Below are 14,623 nucleotides of genomic sequence, written 5' to 3'. Positions count from 1 at the left end.
AAACTGAGAGCATATTTATAAAAGAGATTGATGTGGTGCAATCCACATCAGCTTCCACTAGCGCTACCCCCAAATCCAGAGGATCTATACTGCATAATAGGAATGGAACTGGAGGCCAAAATGATCAATATATTCAAAAGAAGCATTGCATTATGTATTTTGGAGATGTTAATGTTTCTACTGGACTGGATTCTGACTCCTGCTGGATGAGGTTGACCTGCAGATTACTAACCTCAGTGCTACATAATCCATTCTACAGGACAACATAGCCCAATCTTTTTTTGTGCACTTCACATTAAGTAAAATTTTAATGAATCTGACGCTGTATTTTTTCTGTGAAATTTTGTGATTCACTTTACTCTGTTACACAAAGCTGCTTATACCTCACCAGAGGGAGAGTGTCAGTGATGGAATGATAGCCTGTTGCTTCTGAGAGATCAGCTGAACAAAGAAAGATAAAGTACGAAGGGCAACGTCACAATAGTGAAATAGCAGAGGACAGGACCATAAGCAACAGCTGCCATCTCATCCAGCAAACTGAAACAATGACTACTACACAAATGTTTAAGGGTTAAAAACTTCAAAGAGAAAAACCCTTCACTGACTCAAAGGAAGGATTACATACAGCCTGAAATGTTAGATGGGCTTTCCATGCAGGAGTAATCTATTTGACAGGAGGGTTTATCTTAACAAGGGCTCTGGAAAATCATCTGGAAACGGTATGCTGTCTTACAGCAAGCCTCTGAATATTCCCCAGTCATGCTCAGGAAGCAGATGAACAATTTGGGGAGCTAATTGATAAGACCATCATCAACAAACCACGAGGAAATAACAACAGAATGAACAGTTCTGTAGTTATGCAGTAACATAATTTCTTTAAGACTAACAGAGACCTGAGTTCCTCCAGGAACAGCAAATCTCTTCATGATAGTAATTTTCCTTCTGTTGTGGTTTAACTTAGTTTTCTTACTTTAGCAATGGTTGATAAAATTGAGTGGCGAAATATATGTAAACATATATAATATGTTTATAATGTCTCTAATATAAACATATTTTCATGTCGGATGTTTTGTGTCCATAATATCATAGAGTCCCATAATATGGTCCTTCCTTGGATAACAAAACCCCTCACCATTCTGAGCTACAGTCTCTGATGTACACACTGGAAAACTGAGGCAGAGATATGAGTTTCTGCATAGAATTTAAATCTCCTGAGTCCTAGCCCTCTGTTTTTAAACTGGGACCGTCATTACTCTATGGAGAGAAAGAACTAAAAAGAGATTTCCAGCACGAATGCGTAATTTTGACTGCTTACCTAACCTGGGTGATGTTATTGTGTTAACATTGATTTTCTCATTGCAGGGGTGGAGATGACAGGGTCTGTAGGCTGCAGGCTTTTCTGATGAAAAGCACTCATTGCCATGCCTTCCTGTGATCTTGTGCATGCACTGGATGACTCGGGACTGCATCCCTTTGCCACAGGTGACGGAGCACTGGAACACACAGAAGACACACATTCGTTCGAAAGGTATTTTTGCTTGTAAACATGAAGGTGAAATGCCAGTTGTCAGCATTCCAAGATTTCTGCCTTCCATTCTGTTAGCTAAAGGAAAATCAATTAAAAAAGCACAAATAAATTGGCAGTATTTATTAAAGGACTGATTCCAACATCCTGTTGCTGTCAAGGTCCATTTTGTAGAGCCTGTGATGAAACTGAAATGCAGCGATGTGCCTGAAGGGAGCAGGGGCTGTTTTGCTGTATCTGTATCCTAATTTACTCTTATTAGAGGTGAAAGTGATGGAACAAAAGAAAATGCTCACAGACACTGACAGAGAGAAGCATTTTTAATTAAGCCATTACTCCTGCCAGTCCTAAAGTGCTCTTTCTACTGGGCGGAGTGTATGCCTCCTGTCTTTGCGTCACATCTTCATGTTTTCACCTGTGTCCCACAAATGAACCACACAACATGCTATCTGGCCTTTAATGAACCTTCCCATCTTATTGCCACAGAGAATGAGGTGAGAAAATAAACCATCTGAGCACTGTAATGATGGTAATGTTGTACTTCTATCTCAGTAACATATTATATTAGAATGAAAACTTGGGCAGTGCTGTACAGATGCATGAAAAAACTATTCCAAACCAACAAAATACATGCTTTTCCCTTCGCTGACTTTTTGTGAACAAAATTTCACAGGGCATGAATTATTATTGACATATATTCTATTGCTTTAACTACAGATTCATTCAGAAAATTATATATTACAATTTGCTCCTACCTGCTAATGATTTTGACTCAAGTACCCACAAAATTAATTAAGTTTTGGAGAAATTTACTATAGAGGACATCTTCAAATATTAATCAATTTCTTGCAATGAATGATATGAACACTGGCTGAAAATTTATGCCACTACCATCCATATAATCTTGAAAATATTCTAAAAAGTCTTAATTACATAAATATTCAGAACACATTTCCTTGGGAGGCTTCAAGAAGCAGCTGAAAAAATATTGAAATGGGAGAGAAAGACAAGGAGAGGGTGCTATAACAAAAGAGGTTTCCCAACCATTCTGTCTCAAAATGGAGATGGAGAAGTATATTTTTCTGAAAAGAAAGAATAAATTTTGAGTGTAGGAAACACTAAAGGGGTTTTTACCCTTTAGTTTTTTTATCTGTGTGCTTTTGAGTGACATTTTAAACACTGTTACTTGGAAGAAAGATTTACACATGCCAAATGGGAAACAGAGGCTTGCACCCAAATATGTACATCAAGAGAAGGGAGACTGATGTCTTTTGGACTCATGAGACTCCACGAGAGTTAAAAGAGACTTAGGATATACACTTGAAGGGTGTTTTCACAAGGGACTGAACAAGGTTCAAAGCACACTTCAACTTGTAACCACATGAAACCAAACACTGGCATTCTATAAAGGCAGCAAGTGGACTTGATTTTGCTTCTGTTCTCAGTGATGTATATCAGGAGTAACTCCATAAAGTCAATAAAGAACTATAATTTCTTGCAAAGTAAATCAGATACAGCCTGCATGAGCCAAGGCATGCAAAGATATTCAATTATGAATACATAATTTTCTGTTCAATAGCAACCACAGCTTAACATATGAACAAATATGCTGTTTACAGGAGGGAATCCAGCTAGTACTGAAGTATTTTCAAAGTAGAAGTCTGTCATCAACTTTGAATTTAGTATACTGCTTTTAAATTGCATGAGAAAAAGCCTCTCAACAGAATTCATTTTCCTGAATTCTCTGCCTTTTTCCTGTGCAGCTAAAAATAATCTGACTTCCTATAATGGCCAACATTATGCACATGGTAAACATGTATAATCACACATACATATATCCAAATTTAATCAACAGTAGCAGCCAGAACATCGATATTAATCTTGCCAAAATTCCAGCCACTTCTTGGATTCCTCTCTCCATAATTTCAGAGAGGTTTCTCTTCGGAATATTTTAATGGAATAACAAGTGAGACAATGGAAGAGCAAAATTTAAAAACACCACCACCGAAAACCCCAAAACCTGAGAATGAAGGAAAGATGAAGGTAATATGATGAAGATAATACAATGAAGGTAATAAGTTGAAGATAATCTTTAAAGATTATCACAACGATCTTAATTTAGAGTAATTTTGCACACAGTATTGTATTTTTTTCCCTTCAGTAAAACACTTGCATCTTTATTAACCAAAGCTAGAGTATGTGTGAGCTTGTAGTATGTATGTATCTTCTTTTATCAGCTACAGAGGAGGAGGACAGGACAGGCAGGTGGATCTGGTACATAAGATCTCCCAAAAATATTTTATCTGCCCTTAACCTTTGGTTATCCTAAAATGAGTAGGTGCAACCTACCCATCTGGAGTACTGGAGGGGAGAATGGGTTTTGAAAACACTAGACTTCTCCTGACAAAACGGGCTCCAATGGTTTATCTACTAATTGATAATGAATAACAATTCATGTATGCAGGTGCCTTGGTGGACAGCACTCTGGCAGCAGTCATATCTTCTCTATATCAAATGAACTCTGGCCTGAAAGCTTCTCGTGACTGCAACTGAGACAATACACAACAAGCAGACAGATCTCTAGGCTAATGAGTGTTTAGGCCCTGAGTTTCTATGCAGAATTTGGCAAGACTTTGGCGTTAAAATCTTAATTGGCAAATTAACATCCCTTTAATGGCTGAGCTGCTACTGGCCTTTGTGAGATACTTCAAAGAGCGTTATGAAGCTTTACAACGTAATTTTCTGTCCAAAGAGATATACATCTTGCAAACAATTAATTTTAGTCTTGCATGACCTACTTATTAACATCCCAACTTTAGAGGAAGAAACCAACACTAAAGAATGATAAAATAAAATGTCTCAGTTCATATAGGAAATATGTGGCAAAGCAGGAAATAAAAGAGGAAATTTGCCTTCTGTTTTATCTTCTTTTTTCACAGAAATGTACTAATTTTTAACTTTGTATTTATTCTTATTTTATAAAACTGAGAACTTTTATTAACTCTTGTAAGATGTTTGAGGGAAATTGTGAAGAGGCAGGGCTACCACACTGATTTGCAATCCAAAACTTTCAAAGCCAGTCGGATCAGTTTACAAGTAAAGAGAGGTTTTTCCAAATCAGTAGTGTTTTAAAATCAACCAGGGATCTGATAGTCAAGCTGCACTCTTCCCTGTTCACACATCAACATCATCATCATCGTCTGACTTCAGAATTAAGAATTCTACTGATTGGAAGCCAGAAAAAAAAAAAAATCTTTTTACCATATATATATTATCTCACATTCAAAGTAGTATGAAATTGTATGAAATAGGGAAAACACTCTTTAGGTATGGCATTTAGCAGTGCATTTGCTAGCTATACAGACAAAGAGTGAGATTTCTGTTTGTCTCCATGAAGTGGTCTTAAACCTGAATTTGTGCTGCATACACACCAGGCGACTGCTGGTGTAACTGAGAGCAGCTACTGAATATTGGAGGATAAAAGGCATCCATAATATTTTTCTTTTTCACTCTGCAAAGGTATGGACTTGGTCCAATTTCACTAGGAGACACCTCAACTTCTGCAAACCAGCTAGATGCAACTCAGAGCAACAGCTCTGACCCTCATTTTGATACTCATTTTACTGCATATGCATGTGTACATTCTAGCTGAAGAAGAGTCTTCCAAAACTGTCTCCTAAGCTTGCCTCACTTCTGGATTTCTCTCACTGAAAATATTCAACCTGAGGCAAATACCTCTCACTGGATGTGCAGCTGTCACATTTTAGGTAGCACTTGTGGTATGTAGCTAAAGCTGCATAGCTTCCGTATACTTCTGGCGTTTCCATGTTTAAAACTGTAACAAAGCTTTCAACTTACAGGAAACAAAAAATACTTTCACTTTTTCATATTAAGCAGTGAATTTAATCAGAAAGCAATTTATCTGTCAAAACTGCTTGTATTTTCCATGATTTTATGTATAAATATATATATATTAATAGAAAGCTTATGTATATAAAATTTACAGAAAATGTCCACTCCAAACCAGTCTGTAGCAACTTGCATCAATTCAGCAGATCTCAGATTAATTTCAACCCATAGCTTTTATTACTAGTGAATGAAGAATATTTTTCTATAGCTCTTCTTCCCACTCCCTCCACCTCTTAAATGTCACTCTTCCACATGCTACACTTTATTTTTGTGGTGGTTAATTACATTTTACTTCTGACTGTTCAGATGACCTATACTTTAAGGCCATGTAGCTGATCAGCAAAAATTCTCGTAGGACAACTGTGTTTGTAGGTTTAGACTAAATGTTCTAATATACAGCCAGAGGTTTTTTTATGTGGCTGTTAATCTGTGCATTTTGGACACAGTCCTAAAGGTACTGTAAAACCATTCAAGCAGCAAGACATGTAAAACATTCCTGTTAAAGATTACAAAAAATTCCTGGATAAACATAGTTAACAGCTATTTTTTTTTGAAAGTTTTTCTTTCTTTCAAATAAAATCTACCCACCCTGTTTGAATTTTGTCCTACTTTTGAACTTCTTTTAGACATAATTTCAAGGACAGAAACCTAGGCGTTAAATATAACAATCCTTACACTTGGCCTGCACACCCGTTACCCAAGATTCCTTCTTTCTGTTCCCTGCCAAAGATATATATTCTGGAGAGAATACATATTCCCAAGGCCAACAGCTGAGGAAGGTGCTGTAATGCCTTAGCTGCTTCCAGCTGGCCTTCATAAGAAGTAGGAATTCCTAAATTAAGGGAAAAATTGTCACTGGCAGACAGTAACGGTCAAAATGTATCTTTCTGCCAAGACAACAGGCAATCACTGCAGAGGCTGATACAATCCACAATGAAAAGTCCAATCCGTGACAATATTAACAGAATTGACTTGGACAATTTATTTTCAAGAATAAATGGATTGTTCAATAAAAGGTTTTTACAAGTCTAAGTAGCATTCAAAGTGGAGAGCGATGTGCTCATAAGGAAACTCAGTGATGAGTTCTACTGGAAATTATTAGCAGAGCATTCCTAATCATTTATGTATAGGTTCATCAGTTCCAGCATTTAAGCAGTTTCAACCTTTTCATAAAGTAAGTGTGAAACAAGGATAGCAATCAATCAGACTTTAGCAACAGGATTCATATTTGCTGACATGCTTGCAATCTTCTCATGTATCTTGTATTTTTATGAAGTTTGCTTTTGAAGGCAGGTAGTAGACAAAGTGGTGCATTTGTTTTCAACAAAGACTTTATACTGAGTTTAGCAATATTCTTAGAGATTACTAAGGTAAAGCAAATAATCTGCAGTTTATTTAAGAACTTTTTTTTTTATAAAGGCATTTATGAGTAGTGTAACTAATACAAAAAGAGGGACTAATGGATCCAAACATAAGATGGAGTCTGAGTTCTCCCATGCATCATTTCCAGGAAGGTCTTTCTGCCTCTCTCATTTCTGACACACCCAACACCTCAGTATGTGAATGCCAAATTTAAAATTCAGAACTTGTGCTAAGTTTAGCTGAAAAAATTCTGCTGTTGGCCTCTCCTAAGTTTAGCAAGTTTGAGTTGTCCTTATTTATTTTATTTTTCTTTTCTCCTTTTTTTTTCTCTTCTTCCCCCCCTCCCCCTTTTTCTTTCTAGCTCTTCTTTCTGGAGTAGTTACTGGTACTGGATAACTGTTCAGAAGAGGTAAGATTTTAAAGTAAGATAGACAGAGCCCCAGCTCACCTTTGATAAGATGGGCTAGAGATAGGGTTCCTATGGAGAAAACCCTCATCACCTCATCTTAAGAATCTGGACCTTTCTTTTCTCTTTCGTTTTTTTAAAAAAAGTCCTTGTTAGCTTCCCTGCAAAACAATTCAGTTGTTTGGTGGACGATGTGAAACTGCCTTTGGTAACAACAGAAGAAGCAACTGAAAGTTCACAAGTAAAATTTGGTTGGGGAAAACCATGTAGAAATTGGTGTAATATGATTATTAATGAAACAACAAAAAAACAAATCATTTTTTCTAGGACAGTATATAAAAAACTATACTTGAGAATATCATTACTCATTTACTCTGAATCAATAGTGGGTTTGATAAGTTTCAATCTTAACAGACTCGCTGGACTCAGCTCGGAAGTAGTAAATTCTTTGTCTGTATTTGAACCCCAGGTTCAGTTCCCCAATTTCTTTCTTGTATGAACTAATGAAACACAGTCACCACTTCATGATTTAAAAATCTTGCTTCTCTCAATGAAACTAGTTTGTTTTGTTAGGACAGTTGGACCTATTAGTTCATTTAGGAAGCCCACTTACAGAAGCACTGGTGGGACAAGAATCTCCTCAAGCTCAGGAAAGGCAGATGCTGCAATATACTTCTTACCAGACTATGCAAGGAATGGGTAGAAGACTCTTGAATTTTGAAGGGAAAATTTCTTGCAAGACTAAAGAGTTTTCTAGGCACACAGGATAGATTTGGATCCCTCTGGAAGCAGAAAAAGGGAAGGTATTTTTTTCTGGTGGATTCTTCCACCAGCTGTACACTGACTTAAAAGCCTTTATCTTGAAGATTTTCCTTTCCTCCACAAACAGAAAGCTGATTATGATTGTATTATTTTCCAAAAAAATACTAAGATAAAAGTTTTTGAAAACTTCAAAGTGAAGACTAAACTTCAGCATTAAGCTGCAAAAATTCCATGTATGACAACGTGGAGTCCTGATCCATAAAAACAACAGACTGTATTACAGCCTCTCATTTCACTCCCAAATCAAAGAAGGTATCAGCATTTTTCTCTCATCATTAATGATCTATGTCCGTGTCAAAGCATGGACAAAACTGTAATACCGTAATAGATATAGGAACCAATGTTTCTCTGTATACTCCAGATGTACTTTAATTTCATACCATTTTCAATTTTGTATTTATACTTTCTACAGATCTATTTAATACAAAACCACATTCAAGATTTAATATCATTTTAAGCATAACTCCACCTGAAAAATCAGTTCTTTATTCTTACTTAGGACCTTAGACACATTGTTAAATAGTATTTGACATCAGAACACTGCTGTATTTTATAAAAAATAAGCTGCTGAATGCTGGCAAATGTTTAATTACACCTCAGCATTCTACATGGCTGCAGTAGTCTACAGTAAAAAGTGGAGATGTTCAGACTAATTGATAATATACAAATGTCCTCAGAGAACACTTTTTAAATTGCAGGGCAAGCTTGACTTTTCTGTAAAAAAAAAGAGTTAGGCAATTGGTCCAAAACTCAAGCCAACAGTTTCACCACCACATTATTATCCCTTTTTTTTCAGGTAAAGGTGCCTGGCAAAATGTGTATCTCTGCTTAAGCTTAAATGTGATATACTCTCTAAATTGACTGAAGACCATTACAATTTCTAGATCTATAGGGCAACCATAGAATTATTTCCATGCTTCTCAGTGATGTGACACCTTAGCTTTTATTTTCCCAGTTCTGTCAATTGTATTTATCCTTCATCATTTCTAAAGGCAATACAGATACAAAGCTGAAACAAAATATTCAACTTAATTGTTTTGATAAAATAGATCTGTGATGGTTGTGATAGTCTGAGATGAGGGAAGTGAAAGCAAACCGTGTGAGCACCATTTCTTTAGGATCTTTACCTTCCAGCCAAGAAAACAAACAACTCGAGTCAACAGCACTTTTACAGAACTATGGCTTGTTCAATGACTTTATGGGTATTTTAGCAATTCTAAAGATACAAAAGGTTTGCTAAGGCTGTATGTCACTTTTAAAGTATGTCAGCAAAGAAACCAGGAGGAGACAATTATTTGTTAGTGCCATGTGATAAAACTGGTTGTACAGATGCAATTCATAACTCTGTAAGAGAATTCACACTTAGTGGATTAGACTCGATATTACACTGTCAACACTTTGTAAAAAATCCTTTATATGGCATACTGTATATATTACTGCCATTAATGCTTAGTGATGAATAAGACATTATTATACCTCACACTTTCATATCGGAGATATCACTGCATGGTATTTTGGCAGAAGATGACTTTCCATGGATTATAACTATCAAACACACAAACAAGAATCTGGAAGCAGTTAGATTTGATGACCTCATAATTACCTTTATCTTTCTGATGAAATTAGTTGGAGTATGTAATTCTGGACTGATGAAAATGAACTCTTAAAAATAATTTGAAATATTAGCCTTTGAGTATATAATTTAATGTTAGCATATATCACAATGCTGGCCTGCTGCTCTGTAGAAAACCTTCCAGGGAAAAGCATAGCTCATTGTCACAAAAATGTAATTAAAGGATTATGGCATTTCTAACAAAAAGACAATTCGAAGAACCCATTAAGGACATAAAGGAAATGTCATAGGAGGGGGAAAAAAAACCTCCAGGAAACACCTTTCTTTTTAAAAATTTCTACTATTTTATCTATTTACTTTTCAGAAATCAAAGAAACATATGTCAAAAAGCTGTTTTGTACCACATAAAATTAAGTACTTGCCTTTAAATAGCATCACGCTATGTAGCACTCTCGAGTTTTTCCAGTAGTATTATAAGTGAAAGAAAGAGCTTATCCCTAACCATGACTTTATTTCCATTCACTATATCTACCAAATTTTAAATCATGAAGATCTGAAGTGATAGCAGGTAACTCAGCTAAATGGATATGAAATATATTTTACAAAAAGCACAACAAATTGAGAGTTTATGAGGAAACTGAACCCTAAGGCCTTTTTTTTAGCTGAAATAGCATGATCCCACATACAGGTCATTACTTTTGAAGTAAAAACCTGAAAAGAGAAACAAAGAAAATGAAGTCGAAAAATAACTTACAACTATCAATAAAACTTCCACTGGTTAATTTTCTCTTCAAAATGTCTAAACACATTCTTCATTGGAAGAAAATGGATTTCCAGAAAATGATTCTAACTGCTTTATTTGTAGCAAAACCATACTGAAGTGTAACACTTCCATTATGTATGATGAGGTCACCCAAAAGCATGACTGTCCTGAGGGAGCTATCAGAGGGCCAGGAGATAGATAATGTTGACCTGAGTTGGTGTGATCCTGTGATAAACTTACCAAAGAATGATCATTACTTTTGGGTGAACTCTGTTTTATGTCAACATTATTGGAAGTATTTGTGGCAAGATTAGATGAGGGAACTCTGGAGATTACACATAAATCTATGGACAACAGCCTGAAACAGCACAGATAAAGCAGAAAAGTAAATCTTTCTTATAGTATTTAAAAATATGTAATATTGCCTGTAATTCTTTAAAACTGGTAAATGAATAATGTTAACTTGCTATTCTGATTCTGTCTTGCCAGTCAGAAATCACAGACTTTAATTTGAAACAATTATTTCAAATAATTTTGAAAAATTTTTTGAAAAATATTCAAGAAAAAAGTTTTCCAACTCACGAAAATCAATTAGATCCCACAAGAGCAGAAGGATTACATAAATTCTAACAGAACCCAAGTGAACTGGCTAAATGAGTTACACGTTGGCAGATTATATAGTCAGAGATACTGAGGAAAACATTTGGAAGGAGAGAGAGATAATCTTAGAGATGGAGATACACCAGGCAAAAGAACGCCTACTTAACTGAGTCTCAGCACTGGACTCAGTAATTGAATTTTCCTGCACACACTGACAGCTTTCAAAGACCTGTCTGCTATCAGAGAAAAGAATCTAGGCATTATCATGAACAGACTGATTAAATGATTTGCCCAATGCATATCACAAAGCAAAAGCAAAAAAGAACATTAAGTCAGAGTAATGAACATGCCTCAAAAGCCTACGCTGAAAAGATAAAAAAAGTATGTGGTTCAGAATGCCAGGGGACTGGTGTTCTCCTCCAAACTGTGGGACCAGCCATTAAAAGTCAGACAAACAGCAGTGTTTTTCAGTTTGTATACTGAGATAGTCTTAACAACGTAGACTCAGGTACGTAATCAGTTATTGTAAAGGGACTGGAGATCCTTACGTAGAATGGGCTGTACATACACAACATATTCATTTCAGTTAAGTGAAATTCTGAGAAGATAAAACAGAAGTTGCTGCTCCTGTTTGCCTTGTCCCTGCCTTTGCCGTTCGATGTTACTTCTAATTCCATTAGCTTCTTTCTTACTTACTTACTTACTTACTTACTTGTGATGTTATGTGATGGTATTTTTTGCACATAAATTCAGCATAACTCCTTGGGACACTGCAATTCTGATGGTCAGTGTAGTCCCTATCTTATAAAATTTTGTTAAGAATAGTATTTTTAGACTGAGCCTGATTGAGCAAGAACTAGTGTCAGCACAAGGACACTGAAGGGACGCTCAGTGTTACTACCGTTCCTCATGCAGAAGAGTACTCTGGGATATGCATCCTGCTAGTTGGGCTATAAAGTTCTGTATTGTAATGGCTGTGTAATAGAGTGTTAGAGTAAAGATTTCACTGGTAAAGCACCATTTATCTACCTGCTGAATTATGCATCAGCCTTCCAGAAGACTCATTGTTCAAAGATCCCAGCAGCCCTCAACAAAAATTGGTAGCCATTTCTGGGAAGTCCTGGATATAGGACATTGTTTCTATTCAGCAATTCCCAAGAATGTTTTTCTTTATTTAAATCTATGTTTATATGCATATGTGTGCATACGTAAGTACCCTGCAGCAGTAATGCCTGGCCTGGCACTGTAAGGCCCACAGTCAGAAAAGTTTGGGAATTGGTATTTGGCCTGATCTAGACTGCACTGGAACAGCTTGGAAGACAGTGGCAGTGACAAAGGAGGTGATGGGAAGCTGCTACTGCTATCCTCTGTGACTTCTGCCTTTGTAGCTGCATGACACATCTCCTGCTAGGTGTAAACTTGTCTCCTTCGCCTGGCCTTGTTTGCTGCAAGAGAGCACAATGTCCAAATGTTGAAAGCCAGCACTGAGCAAGCCTCAGCACAAGCAAATGGGTTCCTGCTACCTTCTCTGTAGTAGAAACACTTAATAGTTATTCAAAGGCATGCTACTTGTACTTCTACCTCTAATAAATATAGCTAAGGTGTTTGGCTCTTTTTCTAATTCTAGTTTTCTAGTTTCTAATTATTTTTTTTTCCTTTGAAGGTAATCCCCATCTCCTTTTTAAAAATAAGATCCAGTATCAAAGTTTAATGTTGCAATACAAATGTACACGTATGATTTTCTCTTTGTGAAGACATTCAGTAAATGCCATGATGCTTAACAGTTTAACCAAACTTTCTCCCTGAAGCCATACCTTTGTATTACTCTGTAAAATTTCAAGGAGCCTTTCACCTAGTTGGTCCAAAAAAAGCCATTCCAAGAACCTATCCAATTGACAGTTATCTTGTTTGACCAATCCACTTCTCATGCAAACATTTCAGCTTAATTTTTGGGAGCTGAAGCAATTTATTTTTAATTTTAAAGGATTCTTGAAAAATATTCTTACCATTCTCGACATTCAAGTTTTTTACCTCATTGTGTATAGTCAAAGACAATTTTTAAAATGACAAAAAAATTGTCATATATTAACATTTTGGAAATCTGGTATATGCAGTTTTTGGACCCCAGTTTCCTGACTCTGTTCATCACAGTTGAAAAGGGCCATTAATGCTAACAGACAATATCAGCACTTTTCAGGCTGCCGAACAGCCACACTGTCACTTTTCAGTAAGGCTGTCGGAAGAGTAATTTCTTCAAACACAGTCATTTTTATGGAAAGAAAGGTGTCAGATCACAAAGCCCAGTGGATGCCCTGGATCTCTGAATCCAGTATACCACTAACATATCTACCGCAGCTATCTATCCTTTTGGGCAATGCCAGATAGCCAAATCTGGCAATTCAATAAACAGCTAGACAAGCTGCCAGTACAGAAGGTAATTACAGAAGCTAAAGGGACAGTTAGTTGTCAACAATAACAACCAGCAAAACAGAGATCATGCGTACAGCATGGATACCTACAGGCTATTCAACTTAAAATAAAATGGGCTACATTGTATAGTGAAATTTTTTTTAAAATTCATGCCAACTGACACAGCAATTTCTGCTTCACTAGAAATAAAAGTCTGCTTTGATGATATACACACATCTTTCTCACACCAGTAAGCCAGAGTCCGGTCAATCCTACCTGTCAATTTTAAGGAGTGCCAAACACTGGTAAGGCAAATAGCAGCCAGACAGCTATGGCTGGAAAAGACCACCCAGAAAATTTGTAAAGCTGCCCAAAGGTTCAAAGTCTATGACTGCATACTAACACCAACAATATTTAGTTCTGAAATATTGCTGGGCATACGTGGAAGAAAATGTCATTTATTTATAAAGTTCTCAATTATCTATTTTAGCAGCATTTTTATCATTTCACTTCTACTACCATGGAGTAAGAAAAACCCAGCTTGTTCAGGTATATTTCAGATCTCCTTTTCTTTTGGAATTTCCTAGACTTCCTCTAACTGTTAATGTTTATGAAGGTGACTTAGAAGTCAACATTTTCACTACTGATTTGTGTCCCCAGCATGCATCTCAGCATGCTTCCCTGAAAACCACTCTTTAAAATCAGCACAGTCCAAAGCAATTTCATACAATTGCCGATTGTTGTTTGTAACAATCAATGTTACCCTTTTCTTTCTCAGACAGGCAACAACAGTGGCTGTGTAAGTGAATCTCCTCTTTCCCCAAACCACTCTTTCAGATGGCACCCTGCAGCATGCTGTACATTGTGCCACAAGACTGTGGCTGTACAGACCCACTTAAGCATGGGGCTGTATTTGCCTCTGCTGCGTGCTGCCACCTTCCAGGCATCCTCTTCTAGCTATGAGGGTTGGCTTTTTTTCATCTGTTCCCCTTCTTTTTGCATTATACCATCTCTTGTACTCCATGAGAAGGTCATTATGGGCACCCACTTGTTTACTTCTTGAAGGGAATGTTCAAAACAAATGCATAAAGGCTGTACCTTCTGCTTGAGACCCTCTCCTAGGATGCGTAGGAAAAAAAAGAATAGCTGTTATCAGGTGGATTTAAAATGTTTTTTTCCTTCTTTTCTTTTTCATTATCTATTTGATTATATAGTTCTCCCCCTACCATGTCACTTGTCAGATAAGACCGCAAG

General features: G+C 36.5%; 1 protein-coding gene across 1 annotated transcript in view; it reads right to left on the bottom strand.

Annotated features, from left to right (window-relative positions):
* ADAMTS19 (ADAM metallopeptidase with thrombospondin type 1 motif, 19) overlaps positions 1 to 14,623 on the bottom strand; it is a 175,405-nt gene that overhangs the window by 1,795 nt on the left and 158,987 nt on the right. Inside the window, exon 23 of the mRNA XM_009321242.1 lies at positions 1,316 to 1,493. Within this exon, the coding sequence (XP_009319517.1) occupies positions 1,316 to 1,493 (178 nt within the window). The remainder of the gene's footprint in view (positions 1 to 1,315; positions 1,494 to 14,623) is intronic.

This window comes from Pygoscelis adeliae, unplaced genomic scaffold (assembly GCF_000699105.1).
Source record: "Pygoscelis adeliae isolate BGI_AS28 unplaced genomic scaffold, ASM69910v1 Scaffold73, whole genome shotgun sequence".
Lineage (NCBI taxonomy): Eukaryota > Metazoa > Chordata > Aves > Sphenisciformes > Spheniscidae > Pygoscelis > Pygoscelis adeliae.
This window is presented reverse-complemented; position numbering and strand designations above follow the sequence as displayed.